Here is a 27,318-nt window from a genome sequence, read left to right as displayed (position 1 = left end):
CCCCGCGCCCCTCACCGGAGGATGGAGAGGCTCCTGGCCCCGATGTCCTGGCAGCCGTGCTGAATGCCCGCAATCAGGTATGGGACGAACTTCTGGATGGAGCCCTTGTCCTGGATGGAGCCAGAGACGCCCTGCGCCACCTTCACCTTATCCCCTTCGCTGTGGGGGGAGAACCCGGCGGCTGTTACGGGGGGCCCTGCTCCTGCCTCCAGCCTGCCCCCCCCGCCCCGCCCACCCCCGCCCCGCTCCCCCGGGGCCCCACGCCAAGCTGCGCCCAGCGTCTGCCTGGCAGGCTCCCGCCCCCAGCCCAGGCTGGACACAGGGGTCCCTGCCCCACACCTGAAGTATCGCTTCTGACTGCTGATGTTCTTCTCCATGGCGTCGAGCGAGCCCATCCCCCGATACTTCTTCAGCCTCACGCCGTCCGAGAAGAAATACTCGCCCGGAGCCTCCGTGGTGGCCGCCAGCAGAGAGCCCATCATCACTGCCCGGGCGCCGGAGAGAGGCAGAGAACGGGGGACGTTAGCTCCACGACCGCGGCCCCCGGGGCCCCCGTCCCGCCTGGCTCAGGCAGCAGCGCGTCTGCCGGGCTCTGAGCCCCCACAGCAATCGCCGCGTCAGGGCTGAACGTGGGCGTCTGGGGGCGCAGGGGATGCCACGTATTGGGCGTCTGCTGAATGCTCTGGGGCCAGCACCCCCAGCACGGAGGGAATTCACCTGTGGAATCCACCACCACCATCTCATGCACCCAGCCATGGCACCCCAGAGCCAGCACCGACCGGGAGGGGAGACCACCCCCTGCTGAGCCCCCGCCCCACTCCCTGCAGTACAGCGCCCCCTAGTGCCACCCCAGGCACCGAGGCCAGCACTGACTGCGAGGGGAGAGCACCCCTGGCGGATCCCTGTGTGACGTTACTGACAAACTGTGACCGTATAGATCCTTGTTGCAACCACTGTTATATATTTGCAGCAACTGTTGTACAAAGGTTGTCGTGTGAGGTGTCTATGGAAAGGTTCTGATTGGCTGGTTATGATTATGCTGTCTGTAGGGGTGTTTCCTTTTGTAATTGAAGTTATGAATATGGGCTAAGTACTTGTCTCTCAATGAGTTTTGATTCTAAGTAGCCTCAGTGAAGCATTTGGGCAGCTTCTTGAGAAGGGACTATTCTCAGTAAGTGCCCAATCAAGAAACACTTAACTGACAATGAACTTTGGGAGACGCCAATCCACATCTGAGCTTTCCTGGGAACATTCAAACTAACATGTAAACGATGGCATCAGCCTGCAAACTGAGTCATGCATGGACATGTGACTTGCCCATGTGACTGCAGACTCCATCTTGCTGCTGTGATTTTCCACAGTAAGAACAAAGGGGTCCTTCCACATGGCAGAGGATATAAACGGCCCTGGAACCCCCTCCATCTTGTCTTCAATCCTGCTTCTCACCTCTGGAGGAACCTTGCTACAAACTGAAGCTCTGAACAAAGGACTGAATGACCCATCCCGGCTGGGGATGTATTCCAGAGACTTGATTTGAACCTGCAGTTTATTCTATCGCTGCTACAAGCCTGAACTAAGAACTTTGCCATTACTGTATGTAATTGATTCCATTTAACCAATTCTAGCTCTCATCTCTATCTTCTTCCTTTTATGAATAAACCTTTAGATTTTAGATTCTAAAGGATTGGCAGCAGCGTGATTTGTGGGTAAGATCTGATTTGTATATTGACCTGGGGCTGGGGCTTGGTCCTTTGGGATCAGGAGAACCTTTTTCTTTTACTGGGGTATTGGTTTTCATAACCATTTGTCCCCATAACGAGTGGCACCGGTGTTGATACTGGGAAGTGGAATGTCTAAGGGAATTGCTTGTGTGACTCGCGGTTAGTCAGTGGAGTGAGACCAAAGTCCTCTCTGTCTGGCTGGTTTGGTGCCTTAGCAGTGAAAACCCCCCAGCCCTGGGCTGTGACTGCCCTGCTCCCAGCAATTGGTCCTGAACTGGTCCTCTCAGAAGTGTCCCAGCAAAGGCAGCATCGTTACACCCTGCAGTGCGGCGTGGATGCACTGGGGAAAGGCAGCCTGGCCCCACGGCGACAGTCTCACTCACCCGTAGAGGCTCCTAGAGACAGCGCCTTCACCACATGCCCCACGGTCTGGATGCCGCCATCAGCGATCACGGGCACGCCGAACCTGCGGGCGTACTCCGCCACCTTGTACACCGCCGTGCCCTGGGGCCTGCCGCACGCCATCACTGCAGCCAGAGACAGGAGTGTCAGCGCCAGGGCGGGCGGGCGGGCGGGGGCAACAGGTGGGCCACTGACACGCTGGGCACCGCATGGGGCTGGGTTCCTCTGCCAGCTGCAGGCATCAGCCGTGCCGACAAAGGCCCAGAGCCGAGTGCACAGGAGCAAGCCGTTCCCTGCAGCGCCAGCCTGGCCTGAGCAGGGGCCCGGAGGCCTCCAGCGGGGGGGAGAGTGGATGGTGGGGCGGAGCAGCCCCCACATAACCTCAGCTACGCCTCTGCCCGGCGGGACACTGGCCCGGGCCCTTCCTGCCCCGCCGGGGGCTGCTCACCCCCATGGGGGCTCCCCGCGATGCCCGGAGCATGCCCCTACCTTCCTGCGTGATGCAGATGGAGCCGCAGCCCATGCCCACGCGCAGGCCGTCCACCCCCGCGTCAATCAGGTTCTTGGCCTGCGCCGCTGTCACCACTGTGGATCCAATAGGAGAGAAAAGCAAAGGCAGCCATGAAATACCTGGTCACCGGGCGCGGGGCAGAGTCGAGGGCCTCGCCTGACCCGCTCTCAGACCGGGACTCCCAGCCACATCTCCCCACCCTGCAGCAGGACCCGCCGGGGCCTTAGGCTGGGAGACGTGCCCCAGCTGGGGAGGATGGCGTGGGCAGAGCAGGTGCAGGATGGCGTTGGTGGGCAGTGCCCCTGGCCCACTCCCTACTGGCTCTGGCAGGGCTGCTCCCACGGGTCTGGGCTGGCAGGATCTGGTCACTGGGTCCCAGAGGGGCCAGGACACAGCTCCGATCCCGGCACGGCGAGCACTCGCTCCACCTCCGCCTAGCTCAGCAATCGCAGCTAGCAGCGTGGTACCCAGCTGCCCAGCACGGGGCAGGGGCGCCCTCAGCATCGGGGGGGAGCCCCTGGCGCATGGGAGGGCAGAAGGTCTCTGCTTTCATCAGCCCCGATCACCTGTGGGGCCTGTACATGTGCAGCCCCCTGGGGATGGGCCCCACACAGCCTGTTGATCCCAGACTCGCCTTGTCCCGAGGGACGGTGGTCAGATGTATTCCCCCTGCCCGATGTGCAGGCCCAGCTGCTGGAGCCGTGCCGGGGAGCGGGCAGAGCCCCGGGCCCAGACGGGCTGTGCCGGGCACCGGAGCCGTGCCGGGGAGCGAGCAGAGCCCCGGGCCCAGACGGGCTGTGCCGGGCACCGGAGCCGTGCCGGGGAGCGAGCAGAGCCCCGGGCCCAGACGGGCTGTGCCGGGCACCGGAGCCGTGCCGGGGAGCGAGCAGAGCCCCGGGCCCAGACGGGCCGTGCCGGGCACCGGAGCTGTGCCGGGGAGCGAGCAGAGCCCCGGGTCCAGATGTGCCGTGCAGGGCACTGAAGCCGTGCCGGGTAGCAGAGCCGTGCCGGGGAGCGGGCAGAGCCCCGGGCCCAGACGGGGAGCGGGCAGAGCCCCAGGCCCAGACGCGCCGAGTGGGGCGCCGGAGCCGTGCTGGGGAGCGCGCAGAGCCCCGGGCCCAGACGCACCACGCGGGGCGTTCCGGCAGTGGCTCCCCACACACAGCTCCACACCGCCCTTGCTGGAGCAAGGTCCTAGAGGTACCAGCTGTGTGTTCAGTGCTGTGCCCGTCGGAGCCACGGCCCCGCCAGTGCCCCACCCTGCACCCGCCAGGCCGGGCTGCAGCCCCCAGGGACTCACCATTCCCACCGATCACCTGCAGCTCGGGGTATTTCTGCTTGATGTAATGGATCATGCCGATCTGATACACGGAATTGCCCTGGGAGGAGTCCTGGGGGCGGGGGGAGGACACCCCAGTTAGAGCAGGAAGGGAGCAGGAGAGACCACTCCGGCCCCGCCCCCACACTGACCCCAGCCCCCGCCGTGACCACTAATGGGCCGCCCAGCCGCCCCCGGGGGATCCCCAAACCCCACTCCGCCCAGGGGGCTCCTGCCTCCTTCCCTGCCCACCAGCACATGCCTGGCTGGCAGCTCTCCCCGCCAAGGCGGCACAGCCCATGCAGCGCGAGCCGGTATCCCGGTGAGCATGCGCCTGGAACGATGTGGGACTGACCCAGCTCCTCAGGCTGGGAGACGGGCCTCACGTTGGAGATCCCCGCACACACCCTGCTCCAAGCACCAGCCGCCTTGCTCCGTGGGGCAGACGACCCCATCTGGGGCGGGGCGGGGGGTCATCTGACCCGGGCGGGGAGGTGCCAAGTATCTGGCTTGGCCGGGCAAGGGGCTCAGGGCCTTAACCTTCGCTGTGCCAGGGCTCAGGGAGGCTGCTGGTCCGGGGGGCAGCAGGGAGCCCGCCCGGGCCCGGTACCCACCAGCACCACCACGTCGACGCCGGCCTGTGTGAGCAGGTCGAGCCGGTACTTGTCGTCCTCGCGGGTGCCGATGGCCGCCCCGCACAGCAGCTGCTTGCGCGAGTCCTTGGAGGCCAGCGGGTAGTCGCGGTTCTTCTTCAGGTCCGTGCGGGCGATGATGGCCACCAGCTCGTCGCTGTCGTTCACGATGGGCAGCTTCCCTGGCGCGGGGAGGGCACGGCGGTGAGGGGGGCGCCCGGCAGAGCCCCACGGCCACAGCCGCATGCCCAGTGGGGCCAGCTCCACCGTGGGGCCTTTAACGCTGCCCCTGGCTAACAGCCCCACCACCCCCAGCTCAGCCCACCTGAGACCTGCATGGAGACAAGCCAGTGCCCGCAGCCCAGCTCAGCCCTGGCAACCCCCTCCTCGAACGTCAGCTGCTAATGACGCTGCAACCTCGGCCAGGCCCCCTGCCCGCCACCCCGAGCACGTGGGGCTGCCCCACATGTCCCAGTCCACCTCCAGCACCCAGACTCTGCTCAGCAACAGCAGGGCCAGGCCCGGCACCGCCACGGCGGCTCGCTCTGCTCCAAGCCCCGCAGAGTCAGCAAGGAGAGGGAGCCTGGGTTAAAGAGCACGGGGGGGTCCCAATTGGCCTCCTGCCCGGGCACAGGGGGCACCAGCCCTGGGGCAGCAAAGAACCCGTACTGGGCTTGGAAGCGTCTCAGTCTCTCCCCTGCCATCCCCCCCGTCAGCTCACAACACCCAGGGCTGGGCTAGCAGGGGCTGCGGGCCAGGAATGAGGGGCACCGGCGGAGCCGTTTCTCTCCCGTGCCCAGGGCTGGGCTAGCAGGGGTGGCGCAAGGCCCCTGGTACCTTTCTTGCTGCGCTGCAGGATCTCGTTGGCCTCCTTCAGGGTGACCCCGGCGGGCGCCACCACCAGGTCGTTTCGCTTCGTCATCACCTGCGGGGCCACACGGCACATGGCAGTGCAACCAGATGGGCCCCGGGGCTGGGGCCGTGCCCCTCCCCCAACAGCCCCGCCTCCTCTATTCCCCTTGCCCCCTCCCCCCCAGTGCCCCGCCCCTCCCCCAACAGTACCGTCCCAACTCCCCCTGCCCCCTCCCCCCCATGTCCCGCCCCTCCTCAACAACCCCACCCCCTCTACTCCCTCTGCCCTGCCCCTCCCCTAACAGCCCCGCCGCCTCTATCCCCCTGCTCCCCCCCGCCCCCCAGTGCCCTGTCCCCAAAAGCCCCGCCCCAATGTCCCCACCCCCTTGCACACCCGTGCCTGTGCACCCCTCACCCCACAGAACTGGGTGCCCAGCCTCGCAGCAGCCATGTTCAGAGGACAGCGAATTCCACCCCCGCCCCCCACCGCGCCCAGCCCACAGAGGAGGGCGGCTGGCGCGAGACGCAGCCGGGGCCGCCGGGGAGGCGGTGTCCGGGGCAGGGCCCCAGGCGTCCCGCGGTACCTCGCTGAGGTAGGTGGCGTAGTCCTTCTCGGTGAGGAAGTCGATGTCCCGCGAGGTGACGATGCCCACCAGCTTGCTGCCCATCTTGCCTGTCTCGGTGACGGGGATCCCCGAGAAGCCGTGCCGCAGCTTGGCCTCGAAGACGTCTCCCACGTTGTGCGTGGGGCTCATCACCACCGGGTCCGTGATGAAGCCCTGCTCGAATTTCTGCAGGGGAGGGAGAGGGGGAGTCACCAGCCGGGCGCCTGCAGCACAGAGCAGGGTTAGCGTCCCGCAAGCGCCCGCCTGGTGCCAACGCCACAGCGCCCCCCCTGACCCTACGCTCCCGGGGGGGGGGGGGGGCGCCAATCTCCCCACTGACCCACCCAGCTCTTTAGGGGCCCAACCCACAGTGCCTACCCTGACCCTACGCTCCCCGGGGGGGGGGGGGGGGGCGCCAATCTCCCCACTGACCCACCCAGCTCTCCAGGGACCCTACCCCACAGCACACCCCCTGCCCCTACGCTCCCCGGGGGGGCGCCAATCTCCCCACTGACCCACCCAGCTCTCTAGGGACCCTACCCCACAGCACTCCCCCTGCCCCTACGCTCCCCGGGGGGGTTTGTTAATCTCCCCACTGACCCACCCAGCTCTCTAGGGACCCTACCCCACAGCGCCCCCCCCGCCCCTATGCTCCCCGGGGGGGGGTTGCTAATCTCCCCACTGACCCACCCAGCTCTCTAGGGACCCTACCCCACAGCGCCCCCCCGACCCTACGCTCCCCGGGGGGGCGCCAATCTCCCCACTGACCCACCCAGCTCTCTAGGGACCCCACCCCACAGCGCCCCCCCTGCTCCTACGCTCCCCGGGGGGGGGGGCGCCAATCTCCCCACTGACCCACCCAGCTCTCTAGGGACCCCACCCCACAGTGCCTACCCTGCCCCTACGCTCCCCGGGGGGGTTTGCTAATCTCCCCACTGACCCACCCAGCTCTCTAGGGACCCTACCCCACAGCACTCCCCCTGCTCCTACGCTCCCCGGGGGGCACCAATCTCCCCACTGACCCACCCAGCGCACATTGGTGTCAGGGGCCCACAAAGGACCAGGGTCCCGAGAGGTGCGGGGCAAGGAGGGGCAGGGCAGGCCGGCCCCCGCGTCTGCCCAGAGCCAGTCCCCTGGTGCCAGGGTCACCCCAGGGCGCGGCTGGTACTTGCCTTGACCTTGCGCACCTCGTTGGCCTGGAACTCCGGGGTGCAGTTGTGGTGGATGATCCCGATGCCGCCCATCAGCTGCGGGGAGAGAGCGGGTCAGCCTCGGCCGGCCCCATGGAGCAATGGGGGTGCCCCGCGGCGGGGGCAGCGCAGGGCAAGGGTCCTCACGAGGCACCCAGCCCAGCTGCCTGACGCTCAGGGCTGGGGCCGGTCTCCAGCGAGAGGCTTGGGGACGGGAACTGGGGGCCACTGACATCAGAGCTGTGGAGCCCCCGCCCCAGATGGGCTGGATCCCCCCCCCCCGCTCCTTCCCCAGCTCTCACCGCCATGGCGATCGCCATGTCTGACTCCGTGACGGTGTCCATGGGCGACGAGATGAGCGGCGTCTTCAGGGTGATCTTGCGGGTCAGCGCCGAGGTCAGGTCCTGGGGGTACAGAGCCGTGAACCCGTCAGCCCCCCACCCCCTGCACTAACTCTCCGGGGCGGGGGGAGAGACAGAGCCATGAGCCCCTGAGCCTCCCCCCCCCCCGCACTAACTCTCCGGGGGGAGAGACACAGAGCCGTGAGCGTCTCAGCCCCCCACCCCTCGCGGGGGGGCACAGAGCTGTGAACCCAACACGAAGCCTAGCCCAGGGCTGCCCAGCAGCCATGCCCGATGCCAGGCGATGCCCCAGGCAAGGGGGGGGCTGGGCCAAGGGCTGGCTGCAGCCCCGCCCTCCTCCCCAGCACTGCGCCGGACGGGGGAGACGCCCCTGTGACGAACTGGGCCTGTTCTTGCTGGGGTGTGTGAATGCTGACAGGCGAGTGTGGCTAGGATGGTCTGCATCGGGGGATGGGAGTCTGCCCGCGGGATCAACCCGGTGCAGCTCGCAGGCCGTCTCAAAGGCCTCCAGGAAGTCATCCATGTCCTCCCCCTCCTTGCGTGGGGCCAGGATGCACTTATCAAAGCTCCGTGCAGTCCTGGGTCCCCCCTCACTCACCGCAGCCGGGGGTTCGCTGCCCTTCAATCTCGCCAGTTCCAGTTCATGCTGACGCTGTCTCTCATTCTCCTGTCTCTGTCTCTCATTCTCCTCCCGTTCATGCTGTCTCTGTTGTTCACGATCCTCCAGCTCCCTCAGTTTTAGCTCTTTCTCCCATTCCAGCCAATTCCGCTCCACGGATGCCGAACGTCGCCAGGAGGGTCCTCTGCTGGCCGGCGGGCTTCGCCGGGGGGACCCCCTGCTGGCCGGGGGGGTCACGGCGCCTTCGGTATTTGCTGGGCTCCTCCCCACCCTTCCCCTAGGCATAGGAAGGAGGGGTCTCGGGAAGCCCTCAGCAGCCGGCTGACCACTCCCAGCTGGGACAGACACTGGTGCCTGCGCTGCATTTGCCAGGCTGCTTCCCTCAGAGACACAGGGATCAGTTCATTCGCGCGATCTTCCGCCTCCAGCTGGGCAATGAGCTGTTCTTTGGTGAGCCTCCCAATGCACAGCCGCCTCTGCTTGCACAGCTCCACCAGGTCGCTCTTAAGCCGCTTGGCATACATCCTCCTGCTGGCCACTCACCGGCCTGTGTGCTCACAGCTCCCCACAGTTCCCAGGGGGACCCCTAGTGTGCCAGCCCTTCTCGAGGTCACCACCTCTCTGCCAGGGTTGAGCTGCAGTCTCCTCCGCCCCTGGGACCACTCGCTGCGATCCCCCGGGGGGGCCCTGTTACCGCAAAAGTCCTTCTCGCTGGTCACACACTCCCAGGGGTAATAACCGTCTCTCTCTCACTCTTCAGCACGCCTGGTCCCCGTCAATCCCCCTTCGTTTTACTGCTCCCCAGTCACTTACTGCAGGAAGCGCCGTCCACGGGGTGCAGTAGATCCCACCGCTGCCACCAGTTGTCACGGAGTATTGGGGGACTCAGGGCCCTGCACCCCCGGCTTCTTGCGATTCACCATGACTCTCAGCCAGCCAGTAAAGCAGAAGGTTTATTTGGATGACAGGAATACAGTCCAAGACAGGTCTTGCAGGCACAGACAGCAGGACCCCCTCAGTTAAGTCCAGCTTGGGGTCCCAGGGCATCCCAGCCCACCCCCCTTTGGGGGGGGGGGTCAGAGCCATCTCTGCTGCGCAGCCATCTCTCCAGCTCGCCTCCAGCACTCTGCCTTCAGCGACCCCTCCCACAGCCTTTGTTCAGTTTCCCGGGCTCAGGAGTCACCTGGCCTTCAACCCCTTCCTGGGTTCTCATGTTACAAGCTCAGGTATGTTCCCTCGGGCAGATCCCATCCCCCGATGCAGACCATCCTAGCCACACTCGCCTGTCAGCATTCACACACCCCAGCAAGAACAGGCCCAGTTCGTCACAGCCCCCACCCTAGTGCCTGTGGCTCGCCAGGCCTTATCCCCTAGATACGGCCTGGAGCGACACTGGCAGAGAGCAGGAACCCCCGCCCCCGGATCACGGGGGGCCTGGCTGCCAAGGAATTGCCCAGTGCCAGCCAATGTCGGAGCCATGATGCTGGACTGGGGGGGGCCAGCACCGCTCACACAGGGCTCCCTTAGGACGCAGCCCTGCCCCAAGCCCCCTCTTCCCCCGGGGCTCCGTGCTCAGCCCCACAGGGGGTCCCAGCTGTCCTCCAGTTCCTGTCCCACATACTCAGCAGGCCACACTCCCACCCACCCCACGGCTCCTTCTCTGCAGACCCCAGCACGTGGCCCCGTGTGTGCCCCCCACGGCGCCTGCGGCTGTATTTCTTCACCACCCCCAGGCTCGCCTGGCCAGCTCGGCGGGACGCCCGACCCCCCACAGCCCATCCCCCTCAGGCCCTGCCCTACAACCGGACCCACCAGTGCTGAGCTCCCCAGCGACGGGGCCTTTTCATGACTCCTCCCAGCCAGGCACTGGGCACGTCTCAGTGCCAGCCGCCCCGCGCCAGCCCACGGCCCCGGGGGACGCAGCAGGGAGCTGGCCGGGGAGCGGCATCATGGCAGGGGCCCGTGATGGACACAGCGCCCGAGGGCACATGGGACTGGTGGCCTCGCCCAACCCTGTTGTGACGAAGTGGGGGATTTTCTTGTTTTTTCCTTGTTTTCAGTGGGGTTTCAATGGTTTGCATGTGGAGGGGTGGGACTCAGTTTCCCTGGGTGTTACTGGTTTAATGAGGTGAGGGGAGAGGGAGTTTGTTTTGCAGAGGACCGGAGAGAGGACTTGGGGACCCAGCCAATGGCCGGGAGGATGGATACCCCAGCGACCGGTGACCTGATGACCCGGAGGCCCAGCTGAGGAGACGCAGCCGGTTCTGGCCAGTGGGCGGACAATGGGCTGCAGAGTGAGGACCCAGTGACCTAACCAGCCGGTTCCAGCCAGAGGACAGAAGCGAGGAGAGGAGGCCCCGGTTTACGACCCTGTTTCCCTGGAGAGAAGACAATGGACAGAGGAGGGGCCTGGGGCCGGGGATCTCAGATGCCCAGCTGGGAGCAGAGGGGGCTCTGGGCTGGAGAGGGGGAGCAGGCAGAGCCCACCTGGATGCAGAGAGACTGGGATGTGCTGGGCTGAGGGAGGTCAGGCCTGTGGCCCTGAGAGTTTCCTGTGCTGTGTTCAACTCTCACTAAACCCTCCTGTTTTATGCTGGCTGAGAGTCACTCCGGTCTAGAGAACAGGGTTGCATCAACCCCTTCGGGGGTGGAGGCTGTGACGTTATTGACATAAACTGGGACCGGATAGATCATTGTTGCAACCAAGGTCCTGTAGTGGCACCCAGATCTTGTATAAAGGGGATCAAATGGGGTGTCTAGGACAAGGTTATGGTTTACTGGTTATGATTATGCTGTCTATATGTGTGTATCAGTTTTGTAGTTGAAGTTATGAATATTGGCTCTATACTGTCTGTATGGCAAACTTATGCTATGCTTCTGGGTGACATCCCAGACAAGCTGAGATTAGCTCTGCCTAGCCTGCTTGATGGCCCATTAAGGACCATCAGCTATACAATGGACCCATTGAGAGAAGGCAGATGCGCCTTGTAACCCAGCAAAGTATGCAGGGACTGGCCCATGTGACTCCAGACTCCATTTTGCTGTAATTTTCCACAGTAAGAGAACAAAGAGGTGTTCTTACACCTGGAAAAGACTATATAAGGCTGATGCCTAATCTCCATCTTGTCTTCAATCCTGCTTCTTACCTCTGGAGGAACTTGGCTACAAACTGAAGCTCTGAACAAAGGACTGAATGACCCATCCCAGCTGGGGATGTATTCCAGAGACTTGATTTGAACCTGCAGTTTATTCCATCACTGCTGCAAGCCTGAACCAAGAACTTTGCCATTACTGTATGTAATTGATTCCATTTAACCAATTCTAACTCTCATTTCTATCTTTTTCCTTTTATGAATAAACCTTTAGATTTTAGCTTCTAAAGGATTGGCAGTAGCGTGATTTGTGGGTAAGGTCTGACTTGTATATTGACCTGGGTCTGGGGCTTGGTCCTTTGGGATCAGGAGAACCTTTTTCTTTTACTGGGGTATTGGTTTTCATAACCATTTGTCCCCATAACGTGTGGCACTGGTGGTAATACTGGGAAACTGGAGTGTCTAAGGAGATTGCTTGTGAGACTTGCGGTTAGCCAGTGGGGTGAGACCGAAGTCTTAGTGTGGCTGGTTTGGTTTGCCTTAGAGGTGGAAAAACCCCAGCCTTGGGCTGTAACTGCCCTATTTTAGCAATTTGTCCTGAGTTGGCACTCTCAGTTGGGTTCCGCCAGAACCGCATTGTCACAGAGGCCCCGGGGGTCCAGAGCGAGGGGACTCCCTGAGGGGGCCCACGGCAGAGACAGACGTGCTAAGGCTCAGAGAGGTGTGGCCCCAGGAGGTGGAGGAGCCTGACCCCAAGAGAGAGTGGACCCCCGAGAAGGGCTGTCTCACTGAAGGGGGTTCCCCCCACAAACTGCATGGGGCCAAGAGTGGGCACGATCTGTGAGTCCGTGACATCTGTCCTGCAGCCCACGGCAGCGGAAGGAGGCGAGATGCCAGGCGCAGAACTGGGCAAGGGGCCGAGCGCAGCGCTTCCCTGTGGGCGCAGGCTGAGGGGACACGGGGGCAGTGCCAGGACTAGACCCCAGAGCTCCTGGGTCCCACCCCACTGCCCGAGCCACAAGGCAGCCCGGCCGCTCCATTCTGTGACCCATGAGGGAGGCTGTTGGAGGGGCTCATGTGGCCTGGTGGCTAATACAAGCACGTCCCATGTGCACAGGGTCCCGGCCCTAGAGCTCGGAGCGCGCTGGGTCCCGACCCCCAACCCAGCCCCACCCCAGGAGAGCTCAGAGCGCGCTGGGTCCCTGACCCCCAACCCAGCCCCACCCCAGGAGAGCTCAGAGCGCGCTGGGTCCCTGACCCCCAACCCAGCCCCACCCCGGGAGAGCTCAGAGCGCGCTGGGTCCCTGACCCCCAACCCAGCCCCACCCCAGGAGAGCTCGGAGCGCGCTGGGTCCCTGACCCCCAACCCAGCCCCACCCCAGGAGAGCTCAGAGCGCGCTGGGTCCCTGACCCCCAACCCAGCCCCACCCCGGGAGAGCTCGGAGCGCGCTGGGTCCCTGACCCCCAACCCAGCCCCACCCCAGGAGAGCTCAGAGCGCGCTGGGTCCCTGACCCCCAACCCAGCCCCACCCAGGAGAGCTCAGAGCGCGCTGGGTCCCTGACCCCCAACCAGCCCCCACCCTGGGAGAGCTCAGAGCGCGCTGGGTCCCGACCCCCAACCCAGCCGCACCCCGGGAGAGCTCAGAGCGCGCTGGGTCCCGAGCCCCAAACCAGCCCCCACTCTGGGAGAGCTCAGAGCGCGCTGGGTCCCGATCCCCAACCAGCCCCCACCCTGGGAGAGCTCAGAGCGCGCTGGGCCCCGACCCCCAACCCAGCCCCCACTCTGGGAGAGCTCAGAGCGCGCTGGGTCCCAATCCCCAACCCAGCCCCACCCTGGGAGAGCTCAGAGCGCACTGGGCCCCCAACCCCCAACCCAGCCCCACTCCGGGAGAGCTCAGAGCGCACTGGGCCCCCAACCCCCAACCCAGCCCCACCCCGGGAGAGCTCAGAGCACGCTGGGTCCCGACCCCCAACCCAGCCCCCACCCTGGGAGAGCTCAGAGCGCGCTGGGTCCCGACCCCCAACCCAGCCCCACCCCGGGAGAGCTCAGAGCACACTGGGCCCCCGACCCCCAACCCAGCCCCACCCCGGGAGAGCTCAGAGCACACTGGGTCCCCGACCCCCAACCCAGCCCCACCCCGGGAGAGCTCAGAGCGCGCTGGGCCCCGACCCCCAACCCAGCCCCACCCTGGGAGAGCTCGGAGCGCGCTGGGCCCCGACCCCCAACCCAGCCCCCACCCTGGGAGAGCTCAGAGCGCGCTGGGCCCCGACCCCCAACCCAGCCCCACCCCGGGAGAGCTCAGAGCGCGCTGGGTCCCGACCCCCAACCCAGCCCCACCTGGGAGAGCTCAGAGCGCGCTGGGTCCCGACCCCCAACCCAGCCCCACCTGGGAGAGCTCAGAGCGCGCTGGGCCCCGATCCCCAACCCAGCCCCACCCTGGGAGAGCTCAGAGCGCGCTGGGCCCCGACCCCCAACCCAGCCCCACCTGGGAGAGCTCGGAGCACGCTGGGCCCCGACCCCCAACCCAGCCCCACCCTGGGAGAACTCACAGCACGCTGGGCCCCGACCCCCAAGCCAGCCCCACCCTGGGAGAACTCACAGCACGCTGGGCCCCGCCCCCTGCCCTGGGGGAGTTCACGGAGGCTAGCTCTCTCCCACCCCAGCTGGCCTTCCCTTCCCACCCTCCCTGCTCCCCACCTGGGCGTGTTTACTCCTCTCCCCCCCCCCCAGGCCTGACCTTCACCAGCTTCCCAGCAGATTAGCAGAGCCCAGCTGGGAGCCTGATTAGCCCTGAAATGCTGCTCTGGGCAGAGCTAGATTCCCAGCTGGGAGCTGCTGCCCGGCTCTGCAGAGGAAATGGGGCGTGGGGCCCAGCCAGGCTCCGACGCACCCAGGGGACCCAGCTCGGGGGTCCCACCCCAGCCAGCCAGACCAACGGGGGCCACAAGTCACCCGGCTCAGGAGCGGCCGCAGGGACTCCAGCTCCCAGCATGCAACGCTACAGCTCGCTAGGGGACGGGGTCCATCAGACCCAGCCCCCTGCTCGCCCCACGGGCTGCCAGGAAACACCCCGTGTGTGTGTGGGGGGGAGCTCCGGATCTGCACCGGCTGGCAGCCCCCCCACACTGCCTGGCCAAGCTGCATGCTAAGCGGGTCCCAGCCCCCCCCCAGCCTGTGCTGCACCATGGGTTTGCCTGCATGGCAACAGCCTGCGTGGGAAGAGAGGTGCCCGCCAGCTCCCCACCCATGTGTATTGGGGGCGGGGGGGATTATGGTCAGACTGACGAGGGGGCCAGGCTACGGTCCAGCCCTGGGGGCCCCTGGCCCCGGCTAGCAGCAGTCACTGGTCACAGGGCTCGAGCCGTAGGCTGCAGAGACCTGACGCGGCGCTCTGGAGTCAAGGGTCCTGGAGTCGCCCGCTTCTAGGGCTCCCCTCACGGGGCTCCGCAGTTCGACTCCACACTACTGCCAGCCAGACGTCACCTCAGCCCAGGGGGGTCAACCTGTCGGGAGGCACGGGGGCCCAGCTGGGGGAAGGGACTCGCTGCGAGTCACACAGGGAGTCAGTGACAGGATCAGGGTAGAACCCAGGAGTCCTGGCTCCCAGCCCCCTGCTCTAACCACTCCACTCCACTCCCTCCCAATCTGATTCAGAACTGCCGTGGTTCCCCAAGGCTCTGTGTGACGTTATTGACATAAACTGGGACCATATAGATCATTGTTGCAACCAAGGTCCTGTAGTGGCACCCAAATCTTGTATAAAGGGGGTCAAATGGGGTGTCTAGGACAAGGTTATGGTTTACTGGTTATGATTATGCTGTCTAGATGTGTGTATCAGTTTTGTAGTTGAAGTTATGAATATTGGCTCTATACTGTCTGTATGGCAAACTTATGCTATGCTTCTGGGTGACATCCCAGACAAGCTGAGATTAGCTCTGCCTAGCCTGCTTGATGGCCCATTAAGGACCATCAACTATACAATGGACCCATTGAGAGAAGGCAGATACGCCTTGTACCTCAGCAAAGTATGCAGGGACTGGCCCATGTGACTCCAGACTCCATGTTGCTGTAATCTTCCACAGTAAGAACAAAGAGGTGATCTTACACCTGGAAAAGACTATATAAGGCTGATGCCTGATCTCCATCTTGTCTTCAATCCTGCTTCTTACCTCTGGAGGAACTTTGCTACAAGCTGAAGCTTTGAACGAAGGACTGAGGACCCATCCCAGCGGGGGATGTATTCCAGAGACTTGATTTGAACCTGCAGTTTATTCCATCGCTGCTGCAAGCCTGAACCAAGAACTTTGCCATTACTGTATGTAATTGATTCCATTTAACCAATTCTAACTCTCATCTCTATCTTTTTCCTTTTATGAATAAACCTTTAGATTTTAGATTCTAAAGGATCGGCAACAGCGTGATTTGTGGGTAAGATCTGATTTGTATATTGACCTGGGTCTGGGGCTTGGTCCTTTGGGATCAGAAGAACCTTTTTCTTTTACTGGGGTATTGGTTTTCATAACCATTTGTCCCCATAACGAGTGGTACTGGTGGTAATACTGGGAAACTGGAGTATCTAAGGAGATTGCTTGTGAGACTGGCAGTTAGCCAGTGGGGTGAGACTGAAGTCCTCTTAGTCTGGCTGGTGGTTTGCCTTAGAGGTGGAAAAAAACCCAGCCTTGGGCTGTAACTGCCCTATTTGAGCAATTTGTCCTGAGTTGGCACTCTCAGTTGGGTTCCGCCAGAACCGCATTGTCACAGTGGCGTAGTCGTGCTTGGATCCACAGAACCAGGTCAATTAAGCTTTGGGTCAGAACCCCACGCTATCCAAATTTGAATTTTGGGATTGAGAGTTTTGTTGGTTAAAGAGCTGCTGCAATGGCTGAGCAAAGAGCATATGAGGGACTTGGGAAAAAAGCCCTGGAAAATTTGTGTTCAGAAAAGAGGATAAGCTTTAGAAAGAAAGCTACAAAGGAAGAATTGAGAAATCTGCTAATAGCCAGTGATCAGGGGGCAAGAGCACAGCCCTTACCTGAGGCTGCAGAAGATGCAGAAAAAATTAGGATGCAAAGGGTGACAAGTAAACTGCAATTTGAGCATGAACAGAAGCTAGCAGATCTTCGATTGCTGGAGAAGCACAAAATAGCAGAGTTAGAAAGAGAGAGAGAGAAAGAGGCTGCTGAGAGAGAGAAAGAGGCTGCTGAGAGAGAGAAAGAGGCTGCTGAGAGAGAGAAAGAGGCTGATCAAAGAAAGAAGGAGGCTGATGAGAGAGAAGAGAGAGCCCGTAAGGGGCGTCTAGAGCTGCTCGCTGCTGAGCAGGAGACTCACAGGATGGAACAGGAGACTCACAAGATGGAACAGGAGACGGCCAGACTTCAGCTCCAAGTAATGGAAGAGCGGAGAAAGTCATCCCCACCTGGTACTCCACTTCCCCCCCGCCATGAGAAAAACTGGGAAAGGATGTGTCCCATTTACAATGATACTGAGGATATAGAGGAGTTTTTGTCTACCTTTGAACGCCTCTGCAATCTGTACCAGATCCCTGAGGGTCAGCGAATGCCTGTCCTGCTAACCAGACTGACTGGAAAAGCCAGGGAGGTGTTTAATGACTTGGGGGAACAAGAAGCATTAAATTATGAGCGGTTTAAGGATTCTGTGTTAAGGCGATTCAAGGTTACTCCTGAATCTTACAGAGTTAAGTTTAGAGAGTTTAAAATGCCTAAGGATTGTACTTTTGTAGAATGTGCTCATAAGCTGATGGGTTTTGTTAAAAAGTGGGTTATGGGAGCCAAGGTTCATGGGAGTTTTGAAAAACTGCTGGATTTAATAACTTTGGAACAGTTCTTAGACATTGTGCCTGACAATGTGAGAGCAGCTGTGTGTGACAGGGACCCTGAGTCAGTCCTACGGGCAGCAGAGATTGCTGATGCCCATACCCAAAACAGGGCTCGAGAAGGGTGTAAAACCCCGGGGAAAACTGATCACCATTCTCCCCAGTTCAAGAGGAGGGAAGGATTTAAAAATAAACCTGACTCTTCTAAAGGAGTTCAAGGGGGCCCGGAGGGTAGGAACTCGCATCCCCAGCAGGTTACATGCTATCGCTGTGGTATGATGGGCCACATGAGACCAGACTGCCCGACACTGAAGGGCAGCCCAAAACCAGCAACCCCAAATGCCACGGCCAATGCTAACCCTGTTGTTGTAAACTCACAGGCAAGCCACACAGAGCCCAGCATTAGTGCCCTGTGTGCAAATGCTGTTTCTGTTGTCTCTGAAGGATTTGACCTTAAAACTCACATTAAAGCTAAATATGGGGGAAATAATGCAGAGTTTATTAGCAGTGCAGAAGTGAATGGAGTGAGGTGTATGGCATGGAGGGACACCGCAGCAGATATTACTCTGGTTAAAGCAAGTCTTGTCAGGAAGGAAGATTATTTGCCAGGTGAAGATGTAACTGTTGTAGCCTTATCTAAGTATTTTGTCAGGGTGCCTTTGGCTAAAATCCACCTGAAATGGAAGGGATTGGAGGGCACCATGGTTGTGGGAGTAAAAGACATAATCCCTAAGGATATTATGATTGGAAATGATATTAAAGCTATGGTCAGTCAAGTTAATACAAACCAGGCACAAGAGAGGATTGATCCTAAGGTTGTGCCTATGGAGGGTTTCTCCAAAAGTTTGTCTTTGGAAAGTAGCTGTTTGGCTGTGAATGAAGTTTCTGAATGTCTATCTAATGTCTCAGAAGTAAATCTGGAATTAGATCAAGCGAAGGGAGAGGAGAACAAGGGGATTTTGGATGAGCCTAGGCAGTCTTGTGAGCTGATGGCTTTATCTAGTCAGCAGTTTGGGAAGGCAAGGAGAGTGGAAGATGAGTGTCCCTATACCTTATCTGTTTCCTGTGCGAAGAATAGTGACAGTGAAGGAAATGTGCCTGTGTCTGTCAGGGGTGTTGACTTGCCTATGGAGGAAGCTACCCCAGTCTCCAAGCAGTTGTCTGTGCACAGCCCGGTGTGCTGGGACAAGGGAGATGAAATCCCAAACAGTATGTCTAGTAAAGGAAAATGCGTCTCCAACTCTTTTTTGTCTGTGGAGCAGACAAAAGGTGCCTTTCGGCCTGTGATGGTGGAGAGTAATTTAGTTGTCTCAGAGTTGGTTCTGGATTCAACTAAAGCCCAGGAAGGGAATGGTCCTAAGTTTGCATCTGCTGGGGAGAATGGCCCCGTAACTAGGTTGCATCCAGTTAGTGGCTTAGCAAAATCCCAGAGACCAAACAGTTCTGGTGCTTGTATTTTACCTGTTGCTCATGTGTGGTTGGAGAAGGGTGTAACAACTCTGTCTGATCAGGGTGATACCCTAGCCAGGGCACAAGGAGAGCAGAAAGGTAATTTGGTTGTGTTACCTACGGACAGTTTAACAACTTGTAGCAAAAAGGAAAAAATTCCTAAGCTTGTGTGTGGCAAAGAGAAGGGAAGTATTTCTAACCTTTTATCTAGGAAGTCTAGGGGTTCGCCTGAAAGGGGATTGTGTAGAGATCTGCCTGATGGGCCAAAGGTGATCCTGAATGTAAGTAAGACCCAGACAGAGTCTGTTGTTGCTCAGGAAAGTGTGCCTTTAGAGCAAGCCCTAGGTGAAGAGGGTAAGGGCAGAATTTCTGTGAGGGGTGAATTGCTGCTTAGAAAAGCTCCTGGAGAAAGGAATCCTCATGGTACTCGGTGCAAGCAGTTCCCTGCAATTGAAGGGTGTGAGAGTGATTTAATCAAGGAAGTTTCAGTTCCTAGCAGCCAAAAATTGTCTGTTGTGAAGGGATCCACTAACTTTCCTTGTAAAAGATCCAGTGTGGGTAGCTTTGAGAAGGTCTCAGAGGAAGTAAAAGTTGTTAAGGGATTGAGGCTTCCCTATAACCAAGTGGCTGTGTGGGGCCAACTTGTTGGGGAGACAATGGTGTTGGAACAGGAATGTCTCCTTTCTGATTCTTTAAATGAGCAGTTTGTGCTTCAGGGTTTGAGGACAGATTTGGTTACTGATGTGTCAGAGCAGAGCAGTTTTATGGCTAAATGCTTGAGGATGCGGGGGAGAGGAAGCAAACTCTCACCCGCAGACTCTTTGGATTTGTGTGGTATCTCTTTAAGACAGAGTCCAGCCTTGGAGATGATAGCAGTTACGAATATGAAAACTGGTGGACTGGCTCTGGTCTGGGGTAGTGCAAATTACTTGCCTGGCTGGGAAAGGAAGGACTTGCTAATAGCTGTTAGCAAAGAGGGCCCACCCCATCAGCCAGTGAATTCTGTTAAGCAAGAGAAATCAGGGTTTGATCCTGCAGGACAAGGAGGAAAGAGAAAACTGAATTTTGCAAAGGGAAGCCACAGGTTAACCCTAAAATGCCCAAACTCCAATGGTATTGAGCCAAAGGGGTGGCATGACAAACATGACTGTAGATGGACACTTGCAATGAACTTGTTGTTATTGCTAAATTTTGTACTTAATGTGTTGCTATTGCCACAAACGGTAAAAATATACAATGTGCCTAATCTTTTGGAGAATTCATTGAACATGTTAAAAGGAATACATGAAGACACACGTTATGTTAAAAGGCCTTGTTACACTGGGGTTTCACAGGCAATGCATATAAACAATATGGGAACTTTTCACAGGGGAAAGGACATTCCAGACCTAATGTGCTGTATGAAAAGGAAGACTGAGGCACACTACCATATTGCTTTCATGGCTAAATGCCAAGATTCCTGGACTATGAAGAACATTAATATCTGCATTTATTCGATGTTAATTGGGTTCCAAACATTGGCCCGAGCTTGTATGGATAAAGTAGCAGTTTTCTTTAGCTCTTGGCAAGATCACATGGCACATACAGGAACCATGCTGCCAGAGCAGATCCAATCCACTATTGTTCTAACTAAGTGTTACCTTGAGTTTGTAAAGAGGTTCAATCATGTTATTGAACATGACTTTGATGAACCATTTCTGTTATACACTGGTATGGCTTCTAACCCAATACTAGCTGTAGTGAGACAGAACCCAGGATGGGGAGCTCTTGGGATGCAGTCAGTGATGTTTGTGTCATCCCTTCCTGCATCAATTTTGCGTTGGGGGTGTGACGTTATTGACATAAACTGGGACCATATAGATCATTGTTGCAACCAAGGTCCTGTAGTGGCACCCAAATCTTGTATAAAGGGGGTCAAATGGGGTGTCTAGGACAAGGTTATGGTTTACTGGTTATGATTATGCTGTCTAGATGTGTGTATCAGTTTTGTAGTTGAAGTTATGAATATTGGCTCTATACTGTCTGTATGGCAAACTTATGCTATGCTTCTGGGTGACATCCCAGACAAGCTGAGATTAGCTCTGCCTAGCCTGCTTGATGGCCCATTAAGGACCATCAACTATACAATGGACCCATTGAGAGAAGGCAGATACGCCTTGTACCTCAGCAAAGTATGCAGGGACTGGCCCATGTGACTCCAGACTCCATGTTGCTGTAATCTTCCACAGTAAGAACAAAGAGGTGATCTTACACCTGGAAAAGACTATATAAGGCTGATGCCTGATCTCCATCTTGTCTTCAATCCTGCTTCTTACCTCTGGAGGAACTTTGCTACAAGCTGAAGCTTTGAACGAAGGACTGAGGACCCATCCCAGCGGGGGATGTATTCCAGAGACTTGATTTGAACCTGCAGTTTATTCCATCGCTGCTGCAAGCCTGAACCAAGAACTTTGCCATTACTGTATGTAATTGATTCCATTTAACCAATTCTAACTCTCATCTCTATCTTTTTCCTTTTATGAATAAACCTTTAGATTTTAGATTCTAAAGGATCGGCAACAGCGTGATTTGTGGGTAAGATCTGATTTGTATATTGACCTGGGTCTGGGGCTTGGTCCTTTGGGATCAGAAGAACCTTTTTCTTTTACTGGGGTATTGGTTTTCATAACCATTTGTCCCCATAACGAGTGGTACTGGTGGTAATACTGGGAAACTGGAGTATCTAAGGAGATTGCTTGTGAGACTGGCAGTTAGCCAGTGGGGTGAGACTGAAGTCCTCTTAGTCTGGGGGGTGGTTTGCCTTAGAGGTGGAAAAAAACCCAGCCTTGGGCTGTAACTGCCCTATTTGAGCAATTTGTCCTGAGTTGGCACTCTCAGTTGGGTTCCGCCAGAACCGCATTGTCACACTCTGTATCTCCGGCTGCGGCCCCGAGCTGGCGGGCACAGCATGGGAAGGGCAGGCCCGTAACTGACCTGTCTGCTTCACCAGCTACCCGCTCGCTAATTCCAGTGCAGCTGGGTGAGGGAGGGGCCTCGCCCGGGGAACACGAGGGCAGCCTAGCACGGCCAGCCCAGAGCGCGTGAAGCCAGAGAGGCTGACAGCGCAGGCAGGTGTTAGAGCCGTTACTGGCTGCGCCGGAGCGCGGCGCCCCCCACCCCAAGCCCAGCGGAGCCATGTGCCCTCAGGCGTGGAACGAGCCCCCGGCCACAGGGAGCCCTAGCAACGTTCAAGCCAGGCCCAGACCGAGCAGTGCCGGGGGCTTCCCCACACCTGTATCAGCGCAGCTCCCTGCTCCGAGCCCAGCCCCGGGCCAGCTCCCCCGACAGGGCACCGGCCCCATTTCAGTCCTGCTCCGAGCCCAGCCCTGGGCGAGCTCCCTGCTCAGATCCCAGCCCCGGGCCAGCTACCCCGACAGGGCACCGGCCTCATTTCAGTGCAGCTCCCTGTTCACAGCCCAGCCCCGGGCCAGCTCCCTGCTCAGATCCTAGCCCTGGGCCAGCTCCCCCCACAGGGCACCGGCCCCATTTCAGCCCTGCTCCGATCCCAGCCCCGGGCCAGCTACCGCACAGGGTACCGGCCTCATTTCAGTGCAGCTCCCTGCTCAGATCCTAGCCCCGGGCCAGCTCCCTGCTCAGATCCTAGCCCCGGGCCAGCTCCCCCCACAGGGCACCGGCCCCATTTCAGCCCTGCTCAGAGCCCAGCCCCGGGCCAGCTCCCCCGACAGGGCACTGGCCCCATTTCAGCCCTGCTCCGAGCCCAGCCCCGGGCCAGCTCCCCCCACAGGGCACCGGCCCCATTTCAGCCCTGCTCCGAGCCCAGCCCCGGGCCAGCTCCCTGCTCAGATCCTAGCCCCGGGCCAGCTCCCCCCACAGGGCACCGGCCCCATTTCAGCCCTGCTCCGATCCCAGCCCCGGGCCAGCTCCCCCGACAGGGCACTGGCCCCATTTCAGCGCAGCTCCCTGTTCACAGCCCAGCCCCGGGCCAGCTACCGCACAGGGCACCGGCCTCATTTCAGTGCAGTCCCTGCCAGGGAGTGCTGAGAGCCGGCACAGCATCTGCCCGTCCCCCCAGCCCCTCCAAGGCCTGGGCCCTGGTGCTGTAGGAGTCACGGAAAAGCTGGCCGGGGTGCCGGAGGACACCCCTCTCCGAGGCGCTGGGCCAGGCAGGCAAGCAAGGGGCCTGCAAGCTGGGGGACAGGGCAAATGTGTCACCCATGCAGCGCAGAGCCCAGACCCATGGCCGTGCAGGGAACCCCAACGGGCTTGTCTCGGGCCCCAGGCTGTCCTGCAGGCCCCATTGCAGGGACACCACTTCCCCGGTCTCCTCCTTCAGCTCTACCCCTCACCCTCCCTGCTGGGCCCTGGGGACCCTGCTCCCAGGCAGATGGGGGGTTGCACTCCAGCCCTATCCGCCACCCCCAATGGGACCCCTAGACCTAGCGGGAGTGTGGGCGGGAGGGAAGGTGGCTCATAATGTTAACACCCCCCAGCTCTGGTGCTGCCCTGGCCCCGTACCCAGCAGCACGGCACTGCCCACCCCAGGGTGCAAGGGGCTGGCATGCCACCCATGAGCGCCGGCCCCAGGGGACACCCCGGCGAGCGCTCCAGGGACCGACTCACCACTTCGTCCGCTGTGAAATCGATGAAGCCTGGTAGGATCAGGAAGTCGCTGCAGAAACAGAGAGGGAGAGAGCATTACATGGCGGCTAGACCTGCCCCCACAGCCCCCATGCAGCCCCACACCCCACAGGGAGCCCACGCCCCTGGAGCCCACCCCACACACAGCCACAGCTGCACAGAGAGGAGGCTGGGCTCCCCCCAAGCCATCCCCGTGGCACAGGGCTGTGGCAGTGATCGCAGCCGGGCCCCAGATGGCTTTACAGGATTTTAAATTTAAATTAATGGAGATATCCTATCTCCTAGAACTGGAAAGGACCTGCCTTCACTAGCAGGACCAAGTACTGATTTTGCCCCAGATCCCTAAAGTGGCCCCCTCAAGGATTGAACTCACAACCCTGGGCTTAGCAGGCCAATGCTCAAACCATTGAACTATCCCTAGGAAAGGCAGAAAAGGGAGCGGGCCGGCGCGAGGGGATGAATACGTGGGCTGGGCTGGTACCCAGCAGGGCAGCCCCTGCCCGGCACTAAGGCAGGGCTAAGAGGGGCCGGGCCCCTGGGAAGCCGGCCAGCCCTTGGCAGGCACAGCAGGACGGCTGCAGGCAGGCAGGATTACGGAGGCCCAGCTGCCCTGGTTGAGCTGCTAATCCAGGGCTATTTGTGAACCGGGCGGGGCTCGGCCCCCCTGCGCCCACAGCTGCTTGGAGGGGCAAGGGGCCGAAGCGACCCCCTGTTGGGCCAGCTCACTGCAGGGGGCCTGTCCGCTGGCAGAGCCGGGGTTCAGCACCCGCAGGGCTGCATGGGGGGACATGCACAGCTTGGAGCCCTCACGGCTCTGGCTGGCTGCATTCACGGGCGCCAGGGCCATCGGGAGGCACCGGGGTGCTGGGTGGGGATGATGCAGCGGGCACCCCACTGTACTGTGCAGGGCACCACGACACACAGGGGGCCGCCAGCCGGTGCAGTGCGGCATTTGAGCTGGGGGCGGGGGGCAGGCCCCCGTCTGCAGCCTGTCCAGGATGGATGAAGCTCTGTCAGGGTCATACCACCCCACTGGCCCCTCCGTTGGCTAGGGGGGAGGGGACCTGGGCATGCTCCCCCAGCCCCTTTGGAGGTCAACAGGGTGCGGAGCCTAGAGGCAGGGACCTGGGGGGGAGCAGGGCTGCGTCCGGGCCCCCTTGAATTCCTCCTTCCCCAGCTACAGGAAGGCACCTGCTCCTCCCCGCTTGCCTGGCTCCCACACAGATGTGGCAGGAGGGGGAGGCAGCTGCTAAAAATAGAACCAGCAGCTGCAGCTGCAAACAGCAACCCTGGGCGGGGTAGGGGGGGGAGCCCACACCTCCCCAGCCCCCCGAAAACTAGGACCCAGCACCGCTCTAGCCACCCAGATCCCACCCAGGGGCCAGCAACGCCCCCCGCAGCCTGGCACCGGAGCCACGGCCCCATCCCAGGACCCTGATCCCACCCCAGTGCACAAGGGTCCAATGGGGCTGGGGCAGGGCTGTGGGACAGGGAGGGGACAGGATCTCTCCACGTGGGTAAGGGCGCAGCGTGGGACCCCGCCAGGCAGGCAGTGCCACCGGCTGCTGGCAGGGCCGAGGAGCAGCAGCATCCCATTCCCAGGGAGATTCCCGGAGCCCAGGCCAGACGGGGATGGCTAGTCCAGTGGTTCTCAACCAGGGGTCCAGGGCCCCTAGGGGGCCGTGAGCTGGTCCACCAAGCAGGGCCAGAATTAGACTCGCTGGGGCCCAGGGCAGAAAGCAGAAGCCCACCGCCTGGGGCTGAAGCCCGGGGCTCTGAGCCCCGCCACCCTGGGCTGAAGCCGAAGCCTGAGCAATGTAGCTTTGTGGGGGCCCCTGTGGCATGGGGCCCCAGACAACTGCCTTGCTTGCTACCCCCTAACGCCAGCCCTGGCTTCTGTATGCAGAAAAGCAGTTGTGGCACACGTGGGCTGTGGAGTTTTTATTGCATGTTCATAGATTCATAGATTCTAGGACTGGAAGGGACCTCGAGAGGTCATCGAGTCCAGTCCCCTGCTCGCATGGCAGGACCAAATACTGTCTAGACCATCCCTGATAGACATTTATCTAACCTACTCTTAAATATCTCCAGAGATGGACATTCCACAGTCTCCCTAGGCAATTTGTTCCAGTGTTTAACCACCCTGACAGTTAAGAACTTTTTCCTAATGTCCAACCTAGACCTCCCTTGCTGCAGTTTAAACCCATTGCTTCTTGTTCTATCCTTAGAGGCTAAGGTGAACAAGTTTTTTCCCTCCTCCTTATGACACCCTTTTAAATACCTAAAAACTGCTATCATGTCCCCTCTCAGTCTTCTCTTTTCCAAACTAAACAAACCCAATTATTTCAGCCTTCCTTCATAGGTCATGTTCTCAAGACCTTTAATCATTCTTGTTGCTCTTCTCTGGACCCTTTCCAATTTCTCCACATCTTTCTTGAAATGCGGTGCCCAGAACTGGACACAATACTCCAGTTGAGGCCTAACCAGAGCAGAGTAGAGCGGAAGAATGACTTCTCGTGTCTTGCTCACAACACACCTGTTAATACATCCCAGAATCATGTTTGCTTTTTTTGCAACAGCATCACACTGTTGACTCATATTTAGCTTGTGGTCCACTATAACCCCTAGATCCCTTTCTGCCGTACTCCTTCCTAGACAGTCTCTTCCCATTCTGTATGTGTGAAACTGATTTTTCCTTCCTAAGTGGAGCACTTTGCATTTGTCTTTATTAAACTTCATCCTGTTTAACTCAGACCATTTCTCCAATTTGTCCAGATCATTTTGAATTATGACCCTGTCCTCCAAAGCAGTTGCAATCCCTCCCAGTTTGGTATCATCCCCAAACTTAATAAGTGTACTTTCTATGCCAATATCTAAGTGCTTGATGAAGATATTGAACAGAGCCGGTCCCAAAACAGACCCCTGCGGTACCCCACTCGTTACGCCTTTCCAGCAGGATTGGGAACCATTAATAACAACTCTCTGAGTACGGTTATCCAGCCAGTTATGCACCCACCTTATAGTAGCCCCATCTAAATTGTATTTGCCTAGTTTATCGATAAGTTGCGGGGGGGCGGCTCAGAAGAAAAAAGGTGGAGAGCCCCCAGTCTAGTCTGACCCCCGTGTCGCACAGGCCAGTGAACAGTGAATTCCTAGAGCAGAGCTCTCAGAACCCAGGGCGCCTGGACTGACGCAGGGTGAGTGACGGGGCCCTGGGGAACCGAACCAGCCAAACGACGACTCTCACCAGTACAGATTCACCCCGATTTCCAGGCGCAATCCATCTAGCTTCAACTTCCAGCCACTGGGGCGCGTTCGGCCTCCCCCGCTAGGCCGCCGCGCCCGTTATTAAACACTTGTGCCCCACTAGGTACTCGCAGGCTGTGACTCACTCGCCCCTTTGCCCAGCTAACCAGACCAAGCTCCTGGAGTCACTCACTCGCAGGCAGGTTTTCCACCCTTGAATCGGCCCCATGGCTCTTCGCTGCCCCCTCTCTGCCCCAGGACTTCAGCCATGGTCGGGCAGAGGTTCAATAACCTCTGCTCCTGTGCGAGGAGGGCTACGGAGCAGTGGCCCCTCTCCCCCAGGCCCGGGAATGCCCTGTCACCCGTGCCCAGTCGTTCTAGGGGGTTGCCCAGCCCCCATGCACACGACACCCAAGCAGGGACCCCAGCAAGGGTGCAGGCCGGGGTGTGGGGGAAGACTTCACACCTCCCCTCCCCCGGCTGTCCCGGCCTGTGCCCTTGCTGGGGAGAGACTTCACCCCCCACCCACGCTCCGAGTGACTAGTCCCTGCTCCAGTAAATGGGGACGTCAGTGCCATGAGCCCCTCCTCCACCCGCACTCCCCCCAGCCCCAGCGGCTGCGTGGGGACACGCTCTGCTCCACGGGGGACTCGTCCCCCCGCGCTGGCACACGGCCCGTCACACACCTGGCACGCTGACACCACGGCGGGGTCACTGCTTAGTGCCCGGAGCAGCCCAGGAAAGAGACTGGCTTGGTCCTACCCTGAGACCAGCAACGCGACTGCCACTGGGGCAGCGCCCGCCTCAGCACCTGTTCCCCCACAAGGGGCTTGCAGAGGATTTACCC

The 27,318-nt window shown here is 59.8% G+C and overlaps 2 protein-coding genes across 6 annotated transcripts in view; both read right to left on the bottom strand.

Moving 5' to 3' along the window:
- Positions 1-27,318, bottom strand: part of RBM28 (RNA binding motif protein 28) — a 308,732-nt gene that overhangs the window by 148,803 nt on the left and 132,611 nt on the right. The gene's annotated exons all lie outside the window — the stretch shown is intronic.
- IMPDH1 (inosine monophosphate dehydrogenase 1) overlaps positions 1-27,318 on the bottom strand; it is a 55,206-nt gene that overhangs the window by 19,110 nt on the left and 8,778 nt on the right. For 2 of the 5 annotated variants that reach the window (XM_065591268.1, XM_065591384.1), the window contains exons 3-13: positions 23,208-23,256; positions 7,534-7,635; positions 7,214-7,288; positions 6,021-6,227; positions 5,422-5,509; positions 4,567-4,766; positions 3,937-4,025; positions 2,613-2,719; positions 2,105-2,248; positions 340-484; positions 16-159 (exon numbers count right to left, since the gene is read on the bottom strand). In XM_065591268.1, the coding sequence (XP_065447340.1) occupies positions 16-159; positions 340-484; positions 2,105-2,248; positions 2,613-2,719; positions 3,937-4,025; positions 4,567-4,766; positions 5,422-5,509; positions 6,021-6,227; positions 7,214-7,288; positions 7,534-7,635; positions 23,208-23,256 (1,350 nt within the window). Of the gene's footprint in view, positions 1-15; positions 160-339; positions 485-2,104; positions 2,249-2,612; positions 2,720-3,934; positions 4,026-4,566; positions 4,767-5,421; positions 5,510-6,020; positions 6,266-7,213; positions 7,289-7,533; positions 7,636-23,207; positions 23,257-27,318 lie in introns of all 5 variants that reach the window. The other 3 variants (XM_065591327.1, XM_065591210.1, XM_065591167.1) reach the window with 3 other exon arrangements.

Source organism: Chrysemys picta, chromosome 1 (genome assembly GCF_011386835.1).
Source record: "Chrysemys picta bellii isolate R12L10 chromosome 1, ASM1138683v2, whole genome shotgun sequence".
Taxonomy (NCBI): Eukaryota; Metazoa; Chordata; order Testudines; family Emydidae; genus Chrysemys; species Chrysemys picta.
Note: the sequence above shows the minus strand (reverse complement) of the source record. Positions and strands in the feature narration are given on the sequence as shown.